This window comes from Mustelus asterias, chromosome 19, assembly GCF_964213995.1.
Source record: "Mustelus asterias chromosome 19, sMusAst1.hap1.1, whole genome shotgun sequence".
Classification (NCBI taxonomy): Eukaryota; Metazoa; Chordata; class Chondrichthyes; order Carcharhiniformes; family Triakidae; genus Mustelus; species Mustelus asterias.
In genome coordinates this window covers 38,387,345-38,406,971 of record NC_135819.1, presented here as the reverse complement: position 1 = coordinate 38,406,971, position 19,627 = coordinate 38,387,345, and the positions used below count along the sequence as shown (strand labels likewise).

The window sequence follows — 19,627 nt, the reverse complement described above, 5'->3', positions numbered from 1 at the left end:
AAGATTCTTACTGTGTCCACCCCAGTCCAACGCCGGCATCTCCACATCATGGATAATTCTATGAAATTGAAGTTCTTTTTGGTTCGTCAGGTGTTCACTCCCCTCTGGCACTGCCAGGAACAAACCAAACAAATTCCTAAATCCTTTTCTCAAACTTGTCTTAGTGGCTTTGGTGCTTCTTGACTCTGGAATGTCTCCCATTTTTAATAAGAATGAAAAGATTACAGATGCTTTCGAAATTCCCCAAACTTCTCTTTTGTGTCAGACAGTTTGTCACCCACAAAGCATTCTACCTAAATGTTAACTTGCCAATCTTTGAAGACGTTCCTCTGATCACATGACATTACAACTCCCGTTGTCTTCAGAAGATTAGATATGGTGACAGGAGGCTGCCGGCACAGGTGAATAGTACAGCCCCGTAGTACAAGAATTCTGCATTAAAGCGAGTGCTTCAGAATGAATTACAGATTGTGACACATTCTCCAGGTTATGTTGGCCACAAATGTTACGTGATCACATTGTATGGAAGGCAGATGATTTAACAGTTAAAATATGCCTGGTCAGTGTGATCTGCTGGACTGAATTTGCTAATTTTAGGGGGTGGATTTTTTCAGGTTATTCCCCTGCTTTTAAGCCCCGAATCATTCTGAGGGGTTTTGTTTTGCCACAGAGGGCTAGGAAGTGTCTACTTCTGAGGCTTCCAGCATCAAGAGTGTGAGGCAGGGTTGATGGACCGACTAATCTTATCCCGCACTCCATGTTCAACTCTCTCGAATAAGCCTTTTGACTCACTCAGACATGATCGTTCTGTGAATGATTCAGGAGCCATTTAGACTGAGGGGACAAGATTTTAACTCGTGCCTGAGCCATTCCCTTGCAGAGAGTTATAATCGGGGCCCGTGGAGTCTGATCTGGGCCAGAATTCTCCGACCTTGCCCGCAGCTGGGATTATCCGGTCCCGCTGCTGTGAGTGGAGATTTGGCTGAGTGCCAAGTTCTCCGTTCTCGCTGGCAGCGGTGGCGGGGCGTGAACGGCCGGGGAATTCTGGCCATACCTTTAATTGATACAAATAGTGCAATCTATGGTGTAAGATCCTGAACGGTCTTGACAAAGTGGACAAGGAAAGGATGTTCCCCATTGCGGGTCAGTCCAGAAATATGAGGCACTGATTGAAAATAGGGGTCACCCTTTTAGGACAGTGATGAGGAGTTTTTTCTCTCAGGGGGTTGCGCGACTTTGAAACACTCTGCCTCCAGAGGCGGTGGAGACGGGATCAGTGAATATTTTTAAAGCAGAGAAAGATTCTTGCTGGGCAATGGAGTCAAAGGTTTTTGGGGGGGTAGATGGTAATGTGGAACTCAAATGATGGAGCTGACTTGAGGGACCGAATGGCCTGCTTCTGCTCCTATTTCATCTATATATATATATATATATATATATGTATAGTTAGGATCCCAGACCAGAATCCCATTTACATTAGGAATCCAGACTAGACCCCAACAGTTTTTCTATTTTGGCATACATGTGAGGATTGGATATTTCTCTCCAGGGGTAATTCCACTGACAAATTAGAGGTCTTTTATAGTAAAACAAACTTTATTTAATAACATAGTTTAAATCTAACTCTAACAAATGAAGCAGCTTAACTATTAATGGTTGAACAATACTTAAAATTGAAAAGCATCTTTTTTTTTAGCTTATGACTGTTTCAGTTCCAAGTAAGCAACATTCCTCTTACAGATGTAAATGGCACTTTAAATACAATTGGTAACCATAAATATACTTGCTACAAATTGTGTTAACAGCTTTCAGAGATATTTTTTGAAGAGAGAGTGAATTCTCAGGAACCGCCTGCACATGCCACTGTTCAGCAGAGCCACAATTCTAATCTGTAAAAGCTCCTTTCTCTCTGCGGACCCAGCTCTGCACATAAAACCACACCATCACATGACCCTGTCAATCACTCTAGTCAGAAAGACCCAGGGGAACTTAATGTCACAAATTCCAAGCTGAAATGAGTAATTAACTCGCTTTTACACCATGGAGCTTTATGTTGTTCTTCCAGCCTGCAGAATAAATCTGATATTTTAAACATTCTCCTTAAACGAACAAGAAACACCCATATATTTATATTAACTGCACCACTATTATCACAGTATATGCGTGAGTAATGCAGCCTGAGTCCAGAGTTGGAATCTGATCTGACATCAGTGCGAGATTCCCAGGAGAAGTAAATAGCTTCACAATCAGTTTGGGCCTCGATACCCAATTCACATGATACCATTTTAGCATTGGTGCAAAACCTCATTGGGTCGCTTCTAAACTTGCAACGCAAATAAAATTAACTCAGAACACAAGCGTGAAACATTGTATTCCCATGCTAATTATTGTATAATGGACTGTAAACCATTGTTCAGCCACAAGCTATTTTTTTTTTCATATGCTGACTGCAGTTGGGATGGCATTATAGGAACACAGGCAAATTTAATTTCCCTGTCTAACTTGCCACCGCACAATGGCCAAATCATTGCTGGAATATTGAGAACAACTTTCCCAGCGAGCATTGGCAGCAGGAAGTCTTTCACAACAACTATTTATCGGAACATTATGTGCTACAGAAGGGATTCTTTATTACCAGTACAACCTTGCGAAATTAGTTCTGTCTGTATTTCTACGGTGTAACTGCACGGTGATGTTTATTGTCTGAATTTTTTAAAACACAGATTTCCTGAAAGGTAAATTAATTTTCAACACTTGGCTCCCTGGAACATGCTACAGTAACATCACATTCCAACTGGTGGCAGAGGCTAATGTCAACCGACTTCCCTTAATGGAGTACAGTGCTATTGGCCATGAGCCAAAACATCACCGAACAGGTAAAAACTTGCCTTTCCAAGATGGCGTCTCGGTTACATGGAAGCTCAGCTTGCTGGTAGCAACGAGAATAGGTAATCCTTTCAGCAATTAGATTCATGTCCACTCGTGGGTTTCCTCCGGGTGCTCTGGTTTCCTCCCACAGTCCAATGATGTGCGCGTTAGGTGAATTGGCCATTGCTCCTTAGTGTCAGGGGAATTAGCAGGGTAAATATGTGGGGTTACAGGGGTAGGGCCTGGGTGGGATTGTGGTCAGGGCAGACTCAATGGGCCAAATGGCTTCCTTCTGCACTGTAGGGATTCTATGATTTTAATTTATTATCTGCTACGACAGAGACTCATGTTTCATATTACACACAAACCAGAAGTCCCTAAGCTGACCACCATGGGACTTCGCATTGTTTTACTAACAGTTGTAAGAACATCACGTATTTTGCAGGGGGGTGTATTTCATGCTTTTTTTAAATCAATTCATCAGCTTAGCAAACTCTGCATGAATTTTACAGCAAACACTCTGGGCACAGAGCTTCATGAATAAGCACAGATATCGAGAGTCTGGGCACAGATTTGTGTGCCAAGTGTCAAATTGTGCAGATTAGGAGGATTAGTGGGGTAAATATGTGAGGCAAGGGGGATATGGCCTGGCGAAGATGCTCATTTCGGAGAGCATGTGCAGACCAGATGGGCCGAATGGCCTCCTTCTGCACTGTAGAGATTCTAAGTAGACACAAAATCTATTTGAAAGCTTAGAATGAAACAAAATTCGTCTAAAAGCTTGGAATCAAAACAATAAAATGCATCTCCTGACTTGCTTTACTACTTGATCACTATGGAACTCTCTTTATTTTCCTTGGGACAGTTCCCTACCCTCCCAGCAACGTGTCGATGAAGGTGGTGTACAGAAGGAGTCAGTCTGACGATCAAACTCATGCTGGTCATGAACAGTTTTTTCTCCAAGCTAATAACACTATTGACGAGGGAAGTAACGTGATTGAGACTGAGGCCAATGACCTCACAGCAAACCAGTCAGTGGGCTGGCGAGATTATAAATTGACCAATGACGAGGGCAAGAGAATGATCGCCAACTGGGCACTGGAGTTCCAACGAGACAGCAGAGAGGTTTCAGCAAGTGGATATGATTATTTAGATATAACAAATGCCACTGACGAAGATCCTCAAAATATTATTTACCCAACCGCGGAGCCTGCACACACTCTCACCAATCCGGAGACCATTTGGCTCGTGTTAGAGTGGTTCCCTCCAAAGCCATATACAGCTTACGATGGCTTCAACATTTACATCCAAATGGAAGGTAAGCTATCAATAATACCACTGAAAAATACCATATATTTTTGTCTTATTCATCATTATGTCACCCATCATTCACTTGGTAGCACACTCACCTCTAGATCAAAAAGTCGTGGGTCCAAGTCCCACTCAAGGGACTTGACGAACTTGTTGGATTTTTATGAAGAAGTGACTAGTGCGGTTGACGGAGGGGAACCGGTGGATGCGGTGTTTTTGGATTTCCAAAAGGCATTTGATAAGGTGCCTCACAAAAGGTTGCTGAAGAAGATTGGGTCACACGGAGTTGGGGGTAGGGTGTTAGCGTGGATTGGGGATTGGCTATCCGACAGGAAGTAGAAAGTCGGAATAAATGGGTGCTTTTCTGGTTAGCAGATGGTAACTAGTGGCATGCCGCAGGGATCGGTACTGGGGCCTCAACTATTTACCATTTATATAGACGATCTGGAGGAGGGGACTGAGTGTAGGGTAACAAAGTTTGCAAACGACACAAAGATAAGTGGAAAAGTGAATCGTGTGGAGGGCGCAGAAGGTCTGCAGAGAGATTTGGACAGGCTGAGTGAGTGGGCGAGGATCTGGCAGATGGAGTATAACGTTGACAAATGCGAGATTATTCACTTTGGAGGAAATAATAGGAAATTGGATTATTATCTAAATGGAAAAAAATTACAACATGCTACTGTGCAAAGGGACCTGGGGGTCCCTGTGCATGAGACACAAAAACCCAGTCTGCAGGTGCAACAGGTGATCGAGAAGGCAAATGGGATGTTGGCCTATATCGCAAGGGGGATAGAATATAAAAGCAGAGATGTCTTGCTGCATCTGTACAGGGCATTGGTGAGGCCGCAGCTGGAATACTGTGTGCAGTATTGGTCCCCTTATTTGCGGAAGGATATATTGGCCTTGGAGGGAGTGCAGAGAAGGTTCACCAGGTTGATACCAGAGATGAGGGGTGTTGATTATGAGGAGAGACTGAGCAGATTGGGTTTGTACTCGTTGGAATTTAGAAGGCTGAGGGGGGATTTTATAGGGACCTATAAGATAATGAAGGGGCTGGATAGGGTAGAGGTGAAGAGATTCTTTCCACTTAGAAAGGAAGCTAGAACTAGAGGGCACAACCTCAAAATAAAGGGGGGTCAGTTTAGGACAGAGTTGAGGAGGAACTTCTTCTCTCAGAGGGTGGTGAATCTCTGGAATTCTCTGCCCACTGAAGTGGCGGAGGCTACCTCGTTGAATATGTTTAAATCACGGATAGATGGATTCCTGATCGGTAAGGGAATTAGGGGTTATGGGATCAGGCGGGTAAGTGAAACTGATCCACTTCAGATCAGCCATGATCTTATTGAATGGCGGGGCAGGCTCGAGGGGCTAGATGGCCTACTCCTGCTCCTATTTCTTATGTTCTTATGAGTACATAATCCAGGTTGACACTCTTGTGCAGGACTGAAAATGTGCTGCACTGTTGGGACATGATATCTTTCAAACGAGACATTAAACATGAGACATTGGATAATCAGATGCTCTTTCCTAGGGTAGAAAAGTCAAGTACTAGGGGACATTGGTTTAAGGTGCATGGGGAAAAGTTTAGAGGTGGTGTGCGAGGCAAGTTTTTACACAGAGGGTGGTGAATGTCTTGAACGCGCTGCCCGGGGAGGTGGTGGAAGCAGGTACGATAGCAGCATTTAAGAGGCAACTCGATGAATACGTGAATAAGATGGGAATGGGACGCCATAAGTGCATACAGTTTTAGTTTAGGCAGGCATCATGATTGGCGCAGGCTTAAAGGGCTGAAGGGCCTGTTCCTGTGCTGTACTTTTCTCTGTTCTAACCATGCCTTTTCCTGCCCTCTGAGATGGGTGTAAAAGATCCCATGGCACTGTTTCAAAAAGGAGCAAGTGAAATCTCTCTCCCACATTTATCCCCCAACCAAGATAACTAAAAAATCAAAATTAAGTGATCATTGTCACATTGCATAAACCAACTGCTATTTTCCCTACATCATGACAGTAGCTGCACCTTCAAAAGCACTTCATTGGCAGCAAGGTGCTTTGGGATGTCCTGAAAGGCACTATATGAATGCAAGTTCCTTCTTTTCTTTACCTAGGTTGAGTCATGAGATGGGTCACCAGCAACATAGCCTTTGTCTTTGTCCCACACTCCCTACACGTGGATTCTCCCCCAAGTAGTTGAATTAAGCCTTCAGGACCAAGGTGCTAAACATAGAAAGATAGAAGCAGGAGTAGGTCATTTGGCCCTTTAAGTCTGCTCTGCCATTTAGTATGGTCATGGTTGATCATCCAACTCAGTAATCTGTTCCCATTTTCCCCCCCATATCCTTCAACCCCAAGAGCTATATCTAACTCATTCTTGAAAACATACAGTGTTTTGGCCTCAATACTGTTTCCTCTGGTACAGAATTCCACAGGGTCACCACTATCTGGGTGAAGAAATTCCTATTCAACTCAGTCCTAAACAGTCTATCCTGTATACTCAGACTGTGATCCCTGGTTCTGGACTCTCCCACTATCGGGAACACCCTTCTTGCATCTAGTCTAGTCCTGTTAGAATTTTATAGGTTTCTCTGAGATTCCCCCTCATTTTTCTGAACTCCAGCAAATATAATCCTAACCAACTCAATTTCTCCTCATACACCTGTCCTACTGTCATAGGAATTAGTCAGGTAAACCTTCACTGCAATCCCTCCAAAGCATGGTACATCCTTCCTCAGATGAAGAGACCAAAACTGCACTCATTAGTCTAGGTGTGGTCTCACCAAGGTGTTGTATAACTGCAGCAAGATATCCCTGTTCCTGTACTCAAATCCTCTTGCTATGAAGGCCGATATACCATTTGCCTGCTTGCCTGCATGCTTATTTTCAGAGACTGGTGTACAAGAACACCCAGGTCATGTTGCATATTCCCCGTTCTCAATCTATGGCCATTCAAATAGTAATCTGCCTTCCTGTTTTTGCTACCAGAGTGGATAACCTCACATTATACTGCATCTGCCATGCCTTTGCCCACTCACTCAACTTGTCCAAATCACAATGAAGCATCGCTACATCCTCCTCACAGCTCACCCTCCCACCCAGCTTTGTGTCATTTGCAAATTTGGAGATATTACATTTAGTTCCCTCAACTACAACAATATACGTTGTGAATAGCTGGGGTCCTATCACTGATCCCTGTGGTACCCCACTAATCACTGCCTGCCACTGGAAAAAGACCTGTTTATTCCTATCCTTGGTTTCCTGTCTGCCAACCAGTTTTCTATCCATCTAAATACACTACCCCCAAACCCATGCACTTTAATTTTAAATGCTGATCTCTTATGTGGGACCTTGTCAAAAGCCTTTTGAGTGTCCAAATAAACCACGCCCCCTTATCAACTCTACTTGTTACATCCTCGAAGAATTCCAGTAGATTTGTCAAGCATGATTACCCTTTTGTAAATCCATGCTGACTCTGTCCGATCCTGCCATTGTTTTCCCAAGTGTTTTGCTATGAAATCTTTTATAATCTAGCATTTTTCCACTACCTACACCAGGCTAACTGGTCTATAATTCCCTGTTTTCTGTCTACCTCTATTTTTAAATAGTGGGGTTACATTAGCTACCCTCCAATCTGTAGGAACTATTCCAGAGTCTATAGAATCATGGAAGATGACCACTAATGAATCCACAATTTCTAGGGCCACTCCGCAGGTAGTCTGGGATGTAGATTATCAGGTTCTGGGGATTTATTGTCCTTCAATCTCATCAATTTCACCAACGCTATTACCCTACTAACGTTGCTTTCCTTCAGTTCCCCCGTCTCACTAAACCGTAAATGTTCCCCAACATTTCTGATACGTTATTTGCGTCCTCCTTTGTGAAGACAGAACCAAAGTATATATTTTGTATCAAGGCCACAGAGAAGACTTATTTTCTTAAAATGAATACTTACAAAAATACACATACAAAAAAGTAACCACAAGTGTCCAAAGGAACCCTTTCATTCCCTTAAAAAAATAGCATAGGCACCTTCAAAGTAACAAGTTTTCAATAAAGCGTTTAAAAGTTGCATTGAACAAGAATTGCAATTATAAGGCACCTAACTTGAGTGAAAATATTGAAATTAAAATTATTTATTCCTGAGTGTATTTCTTCCTCCACAACCATTGAGAAGATAGAAACCTTACTCTTGGATACTGAAGATCCCCCGCCACCCGCCACTCATCAGAGATTGTACAGCTTGAGCAGGATAGAATGAGAATGAACCGATCACACGTTTAATTCTTGCAGAGGACTAGATCAAAAATGCACTGCGAATGGTTTCAGAAGATTCAACACTTTGCACGTTAAAGTAAATTTTATTATTTCTCCATCTCCTGCAGGGAACCCGGCTGAAGTCTTCACAGTACAAAATAACAGTTATGTCTTCGAGTTGGAACTCCGAGAGGCAGGGAAGTACAACGTAACCGTAACAACAGTCAGCTCCTATGGAATCTGTCAAACCAGGGAGAGCTCACCCGAGAAAGCCTTGACCTTTTACCTAAGTAAGTACATTGTTGTGCGGGATGAAGCGGTCAGCTCCAGCAGGCAAAATTCAGGTTCAGGGCTGCTCTCGGGAAGTGACATTTTGGTCACAATTGCACTCAGCCGTTGGCAAAGGTACTCCACTGAACAGCTCCAACACAGGAACACGAAGAATTGAAAAGGTTCCTCCTACCCCCCATGCCCAATTAGTTTGCCAGAAACAGAGGTGTGCCTATTGCATGCTGAGCAACTGGAGCGTCAGGCAACATAGACATCCCTCGAAGCCATTGCCAAAGCACCATTGCCAACAAGGGCTAATCATAGGGTTTATGTGCTCCATCTTTGATTTGATTTTGATTTGATTTATTATTGCCACATATATTGAGATGCAGTGAAAAGTATTGTTTCTTGCGTGCTATACCCACAAAGCATACTGTTCACAGAGTACATAGGGGAGATGGAAAGGAGAGGGCACAGAATGTAATGTTACAGTCATAGCTTGGGTGTGGAGAAAGATCAACTTAATATAAGGTAGGTCCATTCAAGAGTCTGATGGCAGCAGGGAAGAAGCTGTTCTTCTTAGATATTATCATAGATCATAGAATCCCTACTGTACAAGAGGAGGCCATTCAGCCCTTTGAGCCTGCATTGGCAACAATCTCACTCAGGCCCTATCCCCGTAACCTCACGTATTTACCCTGCTAATCCCCCTGACACTAAGGGACAATTTAGCATGGTCAATCAACCTAACTCGCACATCTTTGGACTGTGGGAGGAAACCGGAGCACCCGAAGGAAACCCACACAGATACGGGGAGAACGCCACACAGACAGTCACCCAATGCTGGAATTGAACCTGGGTCCCTGGCAATGTGAAGCAGCAGTGCTAACTACTGTGCCACCCGTGTTCTTGAGTCAGTTGGTATGTGAGTTTGGACTTTTTGTGTCTTTTTCATAATGGAAGAAGGTGGAAGAGAGCATGTTTGGGTGCTTGGAGTCCTTGATTATGCTGGCTGCTCTGCCGAGGCAGCGGGAAGTGTAGACAGTGTCAATGGATGGGAGGCTGGTTGGCGTGATGGATTGCCTGTTTATAATCAGTCAGATTCAGAAGATATGGGAACCAGCAGGAAGATGGTATCTTTTGTCATACAGTGGGACCAACCGGCAGAAAATCATTTTAGATTTTCTGTAAAATGCATCCATGAATTTTATGTAGACAGAAAAGGCAGTGAGATATATCTTTTTGGCTTTAAAATCCAGGCTCTTGCTTCTACCAGAATCATTTTGACATTATTTTTCACAGGAAAGTAATAGGCTTGTTGACTTGAAAATGTCTCATTTAAAACAGCACAGAAAAATATTGGAAAGTCGCTCATTGACATGGCCACTGGAGTTTTGCCAAGATTCCCAGCTGGTTAGGAAGGAGAATCAGTAGCTGCGACAAGACGAGTGGGGGATTGAGACCTTTGATGTTTCTAACTCAAATGCAAGGCAGTCACAAAGATTGCTTAATATAATATTAATCTGCGGCACTGTACAAAATTTCACAATCTCTTCCTCTTAGCCTATGATCATGGGCTGTGACACTGAGTCCCTGAATAGAAGGGGAGTTGCAATGCAAGGCTAATATTGGATAGTACGGCCCTTTTTGGGTGATATGGGTACCATGTGTTATGAGATGTTGCTCCGACACAAAGAGCCATTATTGACAAGAGAGGAATTGTCAAGAGTTGCCTGCTCTGCTGGGACCTCATCAAACCTTCAAGGAGATTGAAGAGGGTGTCTGGACAATCGGCAAGAAAAGTGCCGCATCAACCCCTTCTGTTGCCACATCCCCAGCACTGAGCAGCCAATGTGATGGCTAGCTATCTGCAGGCGATCAATTGTAAAGTGCCTCCAATGTGGAGAGTATCTGCCTCATGCCTCATCTCAGTTTCATAGTAGGTGCATACCCAAAGACTTCACACTATCAATCAGTGTCCATGATCAATGTTCACTACCCTGCTCTTGTGCTCTTTTTTGCTTTCATTCTTTTGTACCCTTGATCACTCTTACGCATTCAGCAAGAGAGTAACAAAGACCTTGTCATCCTAAAAGGTGCATTGAGCCATAGAGGTTTACAGCATGGAAACAGGCCCTTCAGCCCAACTTGTCCATGCTGCCAGTTTTTACCACTAAGCTAGTCCCAATTGCCTGTTTTGGCCCATATCCCTCTCCCCATCTTACCCATGTAACTGTCTAAATGCTTTTTAAAAGACAAAATTGTACCCGCCTCTACGACTAACTCTGGCAGCTTGTTCCAGACACTCACCATTCTCTGTGTGAAATAATTGCCCCTCTGGACCCATTTGTATCTCTCCCCTCTCACCTTGAACCTATACCATCTAGTTTTAGACTCCCCTACCTTTGGGAAAAGATATTTACTATCTAGCTGATCTGTGCCCCTCATTATTTTGTAGGTGCAGTGGTAGTGTTCCTACCCCTGGGTTCAGGTCTCACTTCAAGACTTGGCCACGGAAAGTGTGTGAATAGTTTGTCAAAGAGGTTGATGGTCAGTATGTAAACCCTTCCAGTGATGGCAGGTGGTAAGAGTGGGAGAGATTCTTGGTCTGCCACACTTCAGAAGACAATGGCAGACCACTACAGTATTTTGCCAAACATAATCATGGACCAATCCAATGGAAGTCCATGGTTGCCAATGTCCTCTTAGTGCATGGAACCCAGAAGAGGAGGAAGAGTCATCCTAAACAACAGCCTTGCACTGAAAAGCATCGAATTAGTGAGCAGGGCACTTCCCGTGGCAATGAATGTTGCACAAAGAACTTTGAACTGCATTGTCTAAGTTGTGCCCCACATTAAATGTACCTTCCACTTTATGTTACGAATATTGTGAAAAGGAGTAAATATTCTTTGCGTGCTATCTTCCTTGGGAGGGAACATTTTACATTGGGACTACACCTTCTATGGATGAAAAGCAACCATACCTACAAAGGATGATATGCTTAACTTAACACTTTGTATGTTAAAGCCTTGCCCCTCTGATTAAGGACTGCAAAGAAATGGTCAGCTTTGCTCACTGGAAGTTTTGTATTTACTACTGTCTCATCTGACTGACATTTTTCAACCCTCTGCCCCAGCTCAGATTCTGGAGCAGGTGTGGAATTCACCAGAGGCAAATCTCTCTCTGCCTTCTCTATGGGTGGAAGAGAAGGTGGAACAGTGGTGTGGATTCAGTAGGAGAATAAGGCAGGTGGGCAGCAGCATGTGATATCAGAGGCAACAGAAGTTTTCCGAGGATTTCTCAGAGGAATTTGTGTGTGTAATTCTCTGGGCTGCCATTGAGCTATCGTGAAGCTTCTTTCATGAACATTTTCAGCCTTGCTGCACAGCCAGGACAGGCACTGTCTGTTGCTATGGAAATGACCACAGCGCTGAACTATCTTTTTGCACCAGAGCCGTGTGACAGCAGCCAGGAAGCATTTGGAGCGGTTAATGAGGAAAAGGACAATGCACTTTGGAGCTTACCTTGCCTGCCCTTGTTCAAGCTATTGATCGTCATCTGGCAATTTTGGCAGCTCTTGGTGTGAGAGAGTTGGTAAAAAGCCAGACTCAACACTGCCCAGATGGCACGGCCTACCTTCCTGAATGGCCTGGCATACCCAGGAATCCGTTATTCAGTGTGTCCAAAATAGCCTCCAGGTGTTCACTTTCGTCGATAACAACTCCCCCATCTCCACCACCCTCCTCTCCCCCCCCACACACACACACACACACACAACTCCATCCCAACACACACACACAACTCCATCCCAACACACACACTCTTACCCCCCCCACACACACACGCACACATGCACAACCCCACCCCCCACACTCACTCACACACACACACACGCACAACCCCACCTCACGCGCATGCTCACGCAACCCCACCCCCCCCCCACACTCTCCCACACACACACACACACGCTCACAAACCCTCATTACCCCCCTCCCCAACACATTCTTTTCTGACCAAGTAAACTGTTGGAGGTACAAGTGAAGAGCATAAGTGCCCCAAAACCACTTTGCAGTAAAGCTCCTTTTCCCCAGCCTCACTGTTATGTATGTACAGCCGAAAGCTTGAGGTTAGAGTAACCAAGCTTGACTGTACCTAACAGTTGTGCTGTTAGATTTGCCTCTTCTCTTTTGGTATCAGACATTATTGACCTTGGCCCTTTATCAGTTTCTTGAAGGAAATACTACTTTAGTCGATGGGAATCTCGTTCCTCTGGTTTGTGGGTATGTTGATTTGTATAAGCAATCCTGACCTTGTATTCCCATGGGAAAATGGGAACTTATCCCACTGCTGAAACTCCGAGGTAGAACTGAAAGATTGGGAGCTGGTCTGAAGTCACGTGATGAAAGAATGTTGGCAGCAGTCCAGGATCAGCGCAGACACAAGTAAACTATCTAATTTCTAGCAAACCAACTAGCGGTTTGCTCTTCCTGCTCTATGTGGGAAGCCAGACACATTTCAAGTGCCTGGGACCAGCAGGAGGCCAGGGGGGATATTTGACTGACGTCTATATTTCACTGACCAATAAGAAGCCAGCACTGTCCCCATGTCAAGGCCAAGCAATTTGAATGATTATTATCTTCAGTGAGATCATCATAATGGCCGTTACAGACGCTAACAGGGATTGTCCTGAATTTGATCCAATGATTGAGAAGCCAGTCGGTCAGAGTGCAGCCTCCGCGAAATGCTTTTAATTTAAACAATTCTCAGTAGTTCTCACGATATATTTCACTCGAGAAACAAGAAGCCCAAAAAGCCTAATTGTAACCTCCACCCATATGTGACAGTCGACTAATTTCAACCCTGATCGTGGGTGGTGGATGGGGGCGGCTCCTCAGTTAATAAAACTCTATTAATTATAAGTACAATAGGAATGTTCAAATAGTCAGAATCGTTAATCATCATTAAATGAATCAGCACAGAATTTGGACCAAGGGAAGTAGGAAAGAAGGGATTAATCAGGGAACATTAAGTAATGGAAAGCTCAGTTACTTTAACCTCGCCCATCTGTTGATTCTCTCAAAACTATACCCACTGCCTTTGAATTTTGAGAGACGGGAACATCGCATCAAATGAAGATCTGGCACTTGTTTCAATGATGTCACCACGATATAGAGCAGCCTGATTTTCCATGGAATTCCTGTCTTGCAAATAAAAACACTTCTCACTTGCCAGCATTAATCTTTTGCTCCTTTCTTTCCCTCAACTTCCTTTTTTTTGGCTCTTCTACCTTTTTAGGAGTTTTTAATGTCTCTTTATTTTTCTCTCCCCCTCTCTTTTCAGTAATGGGGTGGAATCGTGTGCCCTCTCCTATAGTGAGTCTTGTGCCAGTTGGGCACATTCAGTCAGGCGGGTGGATGGTAGGTGGCAGGTGGGGACCCTGCCAGCTTTCCCTACCCGCTCTGTTTAAGTTCAAGACAGGAAGGCCCACGGACAGGCCCGGGATCCTAGGAAAGGCCCACCATTGGCCTGTTAAGTGCTTAGGCGGCAGAAGATGCAGTGGAGCTTCTCAAAGAGGGTCTTGCCTGGATTCCAGCCAGCAGCAGAGACTGCCCCCCCCCCCCCCCTCCGCCTCCCTCACCATCACCTCTACAAGATTCCACCCATCCTCTCTTTTCCTTACGCCTTTGAGATCCTGTGACAGGACTTCAGAAGTGAAAAAAATTGGTACATGGTCATATTCTTGATGTCCACTTGGTGTCAGCAGCAGCTTGGGTTGTGAGGTAAAGTTTGAGTACCATTTGAGCACATAATCTGAGATAACGCTTCAGTGCTTGACAGAGAGAGAGTGCTGCCTTGTCAGAGGTCTTGGGCCGAATTTTCACAAAACATGGCAAAGTGTCAGAATTCTGACTGAAAACTGGTGTGATTCTCCCCAGAGAAGCAACCAAGTGTTCTCTCCAGATCTCATGACTCTTTGTCAAAAAAAAAAACAGGGGGGGTGTGCTTTGCACTGTCATTCCTGAGAGGCAGGGTCTCATTCTGAGATCTCCCTGCTGCAATGGACCGCTCACAAGTGTTAGTGGTCATGAAAGAATTTGCACCCCTGTCAAGCGGGCCAGAAAATCCCTGCCCTTATCTTTGGATTGTGATGTTAACACAAGGCCTTATGTGCTGGAATGGAGAATTGTGTTGTGGCCAACTTTTTCAGAAGCAGAATATCATCAAAAATATCTTATCTGGTTGTTCATCTACTGTGTACAAATTGTCTTCCATGTTTGCCTACATAGCACTGACTGTACTTCAACCAATCATTCATTGCAAAATGCTTTGGAATTTCTGGAAGACATATTAAGCCACTATATAAATCAAATGTCATCTGCTACTTGTTTGCCACTTAGAATCATAGAATCCCTACAGTATAGTCAGAGGCTATTTGGCCCATTGAGTCTGTAACAACTCTCTGACTGAGCATCCCACTCAGGCCCTATCCCTGTAATCCCATGTATTTACCCTGCTATTCCCCCTAACCTACACATCTTTTGACACTCAGGAGCAATTTAGCATGGCCAATCCACCTAACCGACGGCACGGTGGCACAGTGGTTAGCACTGCTGCTTCACAGCTCCAGGGACCCGCGTTCGATTCCCGGCTTGGGTCACTGTCTGTGCGGACTTTTCATGTTCTCCCTGTGTCTGCTTGGGTTTCCTCCGAGTGCTCCGGTTTCCTCCCACAGTCTGAAAGATGTGCTGGTTAAGTGCATTGGCCATGCTAAATTCTCCCTCAGTGTATCGGAACAGGCAATGGAGTGTGGCGACTAGGGGATTTTCACAGTAACTTCATTGCAATGTTGATGTAAGCCTACTGTGACTAATAAGTGAACTTTACAAACTTTATCTTTGGACACTAAGGGGCAATTTAGCATGGCCAATCCTCCTAACCCACACATCTTTGGACTGTGGGAGGAACCCGGAGCACCCGGACGAAACTCCCACAGATATGGGGAGAATGTGCAGACTCCGCACAGACAGTCACTCAAGGCCAGAATAGAACCGGGACCCTGGTGCTGTGGGGCAGCTGTGCTAATCACTGTGCCACCGTGCCGCCCACATCCATGTGGCTCCTCGAACTGGTTCAGATTCTGCCCAAACATTTGATTCACCGCTGTAGAGAAAACAGATAAGGAGGCCATTCAGCTATGTTCTTTTCAAGTCAGGAGAACTGTTTTGCTTGAAGAATATTTGACTTTATTTTCTTGTTGAAGGTCCTTCTGGGAAGTGGTTTAAGGAGGTCACTGAAAGAGCTCAAAATGTTGCCGTGAAGGTGCTGAACTCCATCACAGCCCTCGTCTCCTGGACCCACTCACAAGAAAACAACTACGATAGCATTGTGTCCATCGTCTCGCTCTCTTGTCAGCAGCAATTGGAGGGCCGAAGGATTGAATCCTTTTATTGCTCAAAGGTATTGACTTCCATTATCATCATTGAATAAAATGGGATTGTGTGCTGCAAAAATACCTGTTGACCCTAAGGATTTAAGTATGAAAGGCAGCCCCCAATTCTCCCCGCTACCCACATCACCATTTTCCTAGAATCTGTAGGGTACCTACAGTGCAGGAGGAGGCCATTCAGCCCATTGAGTTTGCACTGACTCACCAAAAGAGCATCATACCCGGGCCCTCCCCTTTGCCTTATCCCTGTAATCCTGTGCATTTAGCATGCTAATCCACCTAGCCTACACATTTTTGAACATTACGGGGCAATTTAGCATGGCCAATACGCCTAATCCGCACATCTTTGGACTGTAGGAGGAAACCGGAGCACACGGAGGAAACCCACCCAGACACACAGATAATGTGCAAACTCCACGCAGACCGTGACCTGAAGCCGGAAGTGAACCCGGGTCTCTGGCGCTGTGAGTGCTAACCACTGTGCCACCGTGCCATTTCCTGGAATATAGTATGGTGGCGGCATGGTGGTTAATCCTGCTGCCTAACAGGTACCCGGATTCAATCTTGGCTTGGTTCACTGTCTATGTGGAGTTTGCACGTTCTCCCCGTGTCTGCGTGGGTTCCCTCCGGGTGCTCCGGTTTCCTCCCACAGACCAAAGATGTGTGGGTTAGGTGCATTGGCCATGCTAAATTGCCCTTTGGTGTCCCAGGATGCGTAGATTAGAGGGACTAGCGGGGTAAATATTTGGGGTTACGGGGATAGGGCAATGGGTGGGATCGTTGTCGGTGCAAGCTTGATGGGCCGAATGGCCTCTTTCTGCACTGTAGGGATTCTATGATTCTATAGTTACTAGCCAATGAGTGCAAATTCGCCTTGTTCGAAAGAAGAGGAATAAACTTGGGCTGTGTGTTAAATAACAAATGAACAATGTGACAGGAATGATGATTGCTACCATTATGTTTATCTTTTGCTTCCAAATGTGAAACTCCCACATGTGGGCCACACACCACTTTTATAAAGTGCATTTCTGCACAGTCACATTAATGTTCCACATCATTAATAAGCATGTTCCTTGCCTTGTAAAATAACCCATCAGCCGTGTAATATGTGGATCTAGTGTTACCACGGAATGTATGTTCTCGCCTTTCTCAGAGTGCGGCCAGCCGAATCAAATAATTGATCTCTGCATCAGACTTAAGTCTATTCACTGGTTCACTGACTGTTAAAATGAGAGATCTTTACACCGAGCACTAATGCCGGTATATCATTTCAGGACTGACGTAATTTATTAGTTTAGCCCCGAGATATTATCTGCGAAGCGATGTTCACTGTGTTCCTTAGAATTTTAATCTATAACATTTGCCAAAAATAATTTTTTTTAAATCTTGTTCATGTACTTTGAACGATGGAAAGGAGTTTCTCCAAACTCTCATATTAATGACAAATGGCACCAGGCTGGAATATTAATAATGCAGTTTGCAATATATAGAGGGAGTCAACAATGGGATTCTGAGTGCAGACTTGCGTCCATATATATATATATGTGCACACAAGATTAAATATTAACATGCAGTAAAGAAATTGATCTGCGCAAATAAAATAGACCCAATCTGATTGTGAAGGATAAAAAGGAATGATGTGTGATATCTGAGCAGTGACTTAACAGTAATCGTGTTGGGAGTGAGTGAGTGAATTCGCAGAGTTTCTACATATCTCAAAATAGGAAAATACGCATTACTTAAGTTAATCTCTTTCTTTTATCAGGTAAATCTGAGCAGTAACATCATTGTAAACCTAATGCCTGGAGCATATTACCAGGTGGTGGTCTACTTGAAAAATGGACCTGCTGTTGGTCCACCTTCACTGCCACTTACATTTGGTTTGAGTAAGTATTGAGTAACCTGTAAACACCAGCTCCAAGAATCCGTCTGTGAAACTCAACATGAATACAAGTACTTATAAAGCATCCTTTGCAACATCCTTATTGCTCTTTTTATGGATAAGGTTTTATTTAATATTAAACTAAAAACTGCAAAGGGGGCGCAGAATGTGAAATCTTGTGCTAATATGCAGCCCAACCTTAGCAGTAAGGAAACATGTCCGGAACCTTCCGTCCTCGTACTCAGCTAGGCTTTTCCTGTGCTGCTGGAAGTGAACAGAGTTTTGGCTGGAACGCTGAATTTTCCATTCTTGTTCGCAACTGGTCCCGTCACGGAAGAGGCCGGAGAATTCTGCCCCATGTCACGTGTTTCAGCGGGATCCCCGCTATACCCTTATCTTTTTTCCATGTGGCATCATTCATGACAAAGTCCCACATGGCAGGTTGGTTAAGAAGGTTAAGGCTCATGGGATACAAGGAGAAGTGGCTAGATGGGTGGAGAACTGGCTTGGCCATAGGAAGAAGTTTAACAGATTGGCCATAGGAGACAGAGGGTAGTGGTTGAAGGGTCTTTTTCCGGCTGGAGGTCTGTGACCAGTGGTGTTCACGGTAAGAAGTCTCACAACACCAGGTTAAAGTCCAACAGGTTTATTTGGTAGCAAACACCATAAGCTTTCGGAGCACTGCTCCTTCGTGACGAAGGAGCAGTGCTCCGAAAGCTTATGGTATTTGCTACCAAATAAACCTGTTGGACTTTAACCTGGTGTTGTGAGACTTCTTACCGTGTTCACCCCAGTCCAACGCCGGCATCTCCACATCATGACTACCAGTGATGTTCCGCAGGGCTCTGTACTGGGACCTCTGCTATTTGTGATATATATATAAATGATTTGGAAGAAGGTGTAACTGGTGTTATCAGCAAGTTTGCAGATGACACGAAGATGGCTGGACTTGCGGATAGCTATGAGCATTGTCGGGCAATACAGCAGGATATAGATAAGCTGGAAAATTGGGCGGAGAGGTGGCAAATGGAATTTAATCCAGATAAATGCGAAGTGATGCATTTTGGAAGAAATAATGTAGGGAGGAGTTATACAATAAATGGCAGAGCCATCAAGAGTATAGAAACACAGAGGGACCTAGGTGTGCAAGTCCACAAATCCTTGAAGGTGGCAACACAGGTGGAGAAGGTGGTGAAGAAGGCATATGGTATGCTTGCCTTTATAGGACGGGATATAGAGTACAAAAGCTGGAGTCTGATGATGCAGCTGTACAGAACGCTGGTTAGGCTACATTTGGAGTACTGCGTCCAGTTCTGGTCGCCGCACTACCAGAAGGACGTGGAGGCGTTAGAGAGAGTGCAGAGAAGGTTTACCAGGATGTTGCCTGGTATGGAGGGTCTGAGCTTATGAGGAGAGATTGGGTAAACTGGGGTTGTTCTCCCTGGAAAGCCGGAGAATGAGGGGAGATCTAATAGAGGTGTACAAGATTATGAAGGGGATAGATAGGGTGAATGGTGGGAAGCTTTTTCCTAGATCAGAAGTGACGATCACGAGGGGTCACGGGCTCAAGGTGAGAGGGGCGAAGTATAACTCCGATATTTG

The 19,627-nt window shown here is 44.5% G+C and overlaps 1 protein-coding gene across 1 annotated transcript in view; it reads left to right on the top strand.

Moving 5' to 3' along the window:
* ptpro (protein tyrosine phosphatase receptor type O) overlaps positions 1-19,627 on the top strand; it is a 126,166-nt gene that overhangs the window by 12,647 nt on the left and 93,892 nt on the right. Inside the window, exons 4-8 of the mRNA XM_078234604.1 lie at positions 2,724-2,876; positions 3,734-4,186; positions 8,555-8,716; positions 15,958-16,154; positions 17,909-18,029. Of these exons, the coding sequence (XP_078090730.1) occupies positions 2,724-2,876; positions 3,734-4,186; positions 8,555-8,716; positions 15,958-16,154; positions 17,909-18,029 (1,086 nt within the window). The remainder of the gene's footprint in view (positions 1-2,723; positions 2,877-3,733; positions 4,187-8,554; positions 8,717-15,957; positions 16,155-17,908; positions 18,030-19,627) is intronic.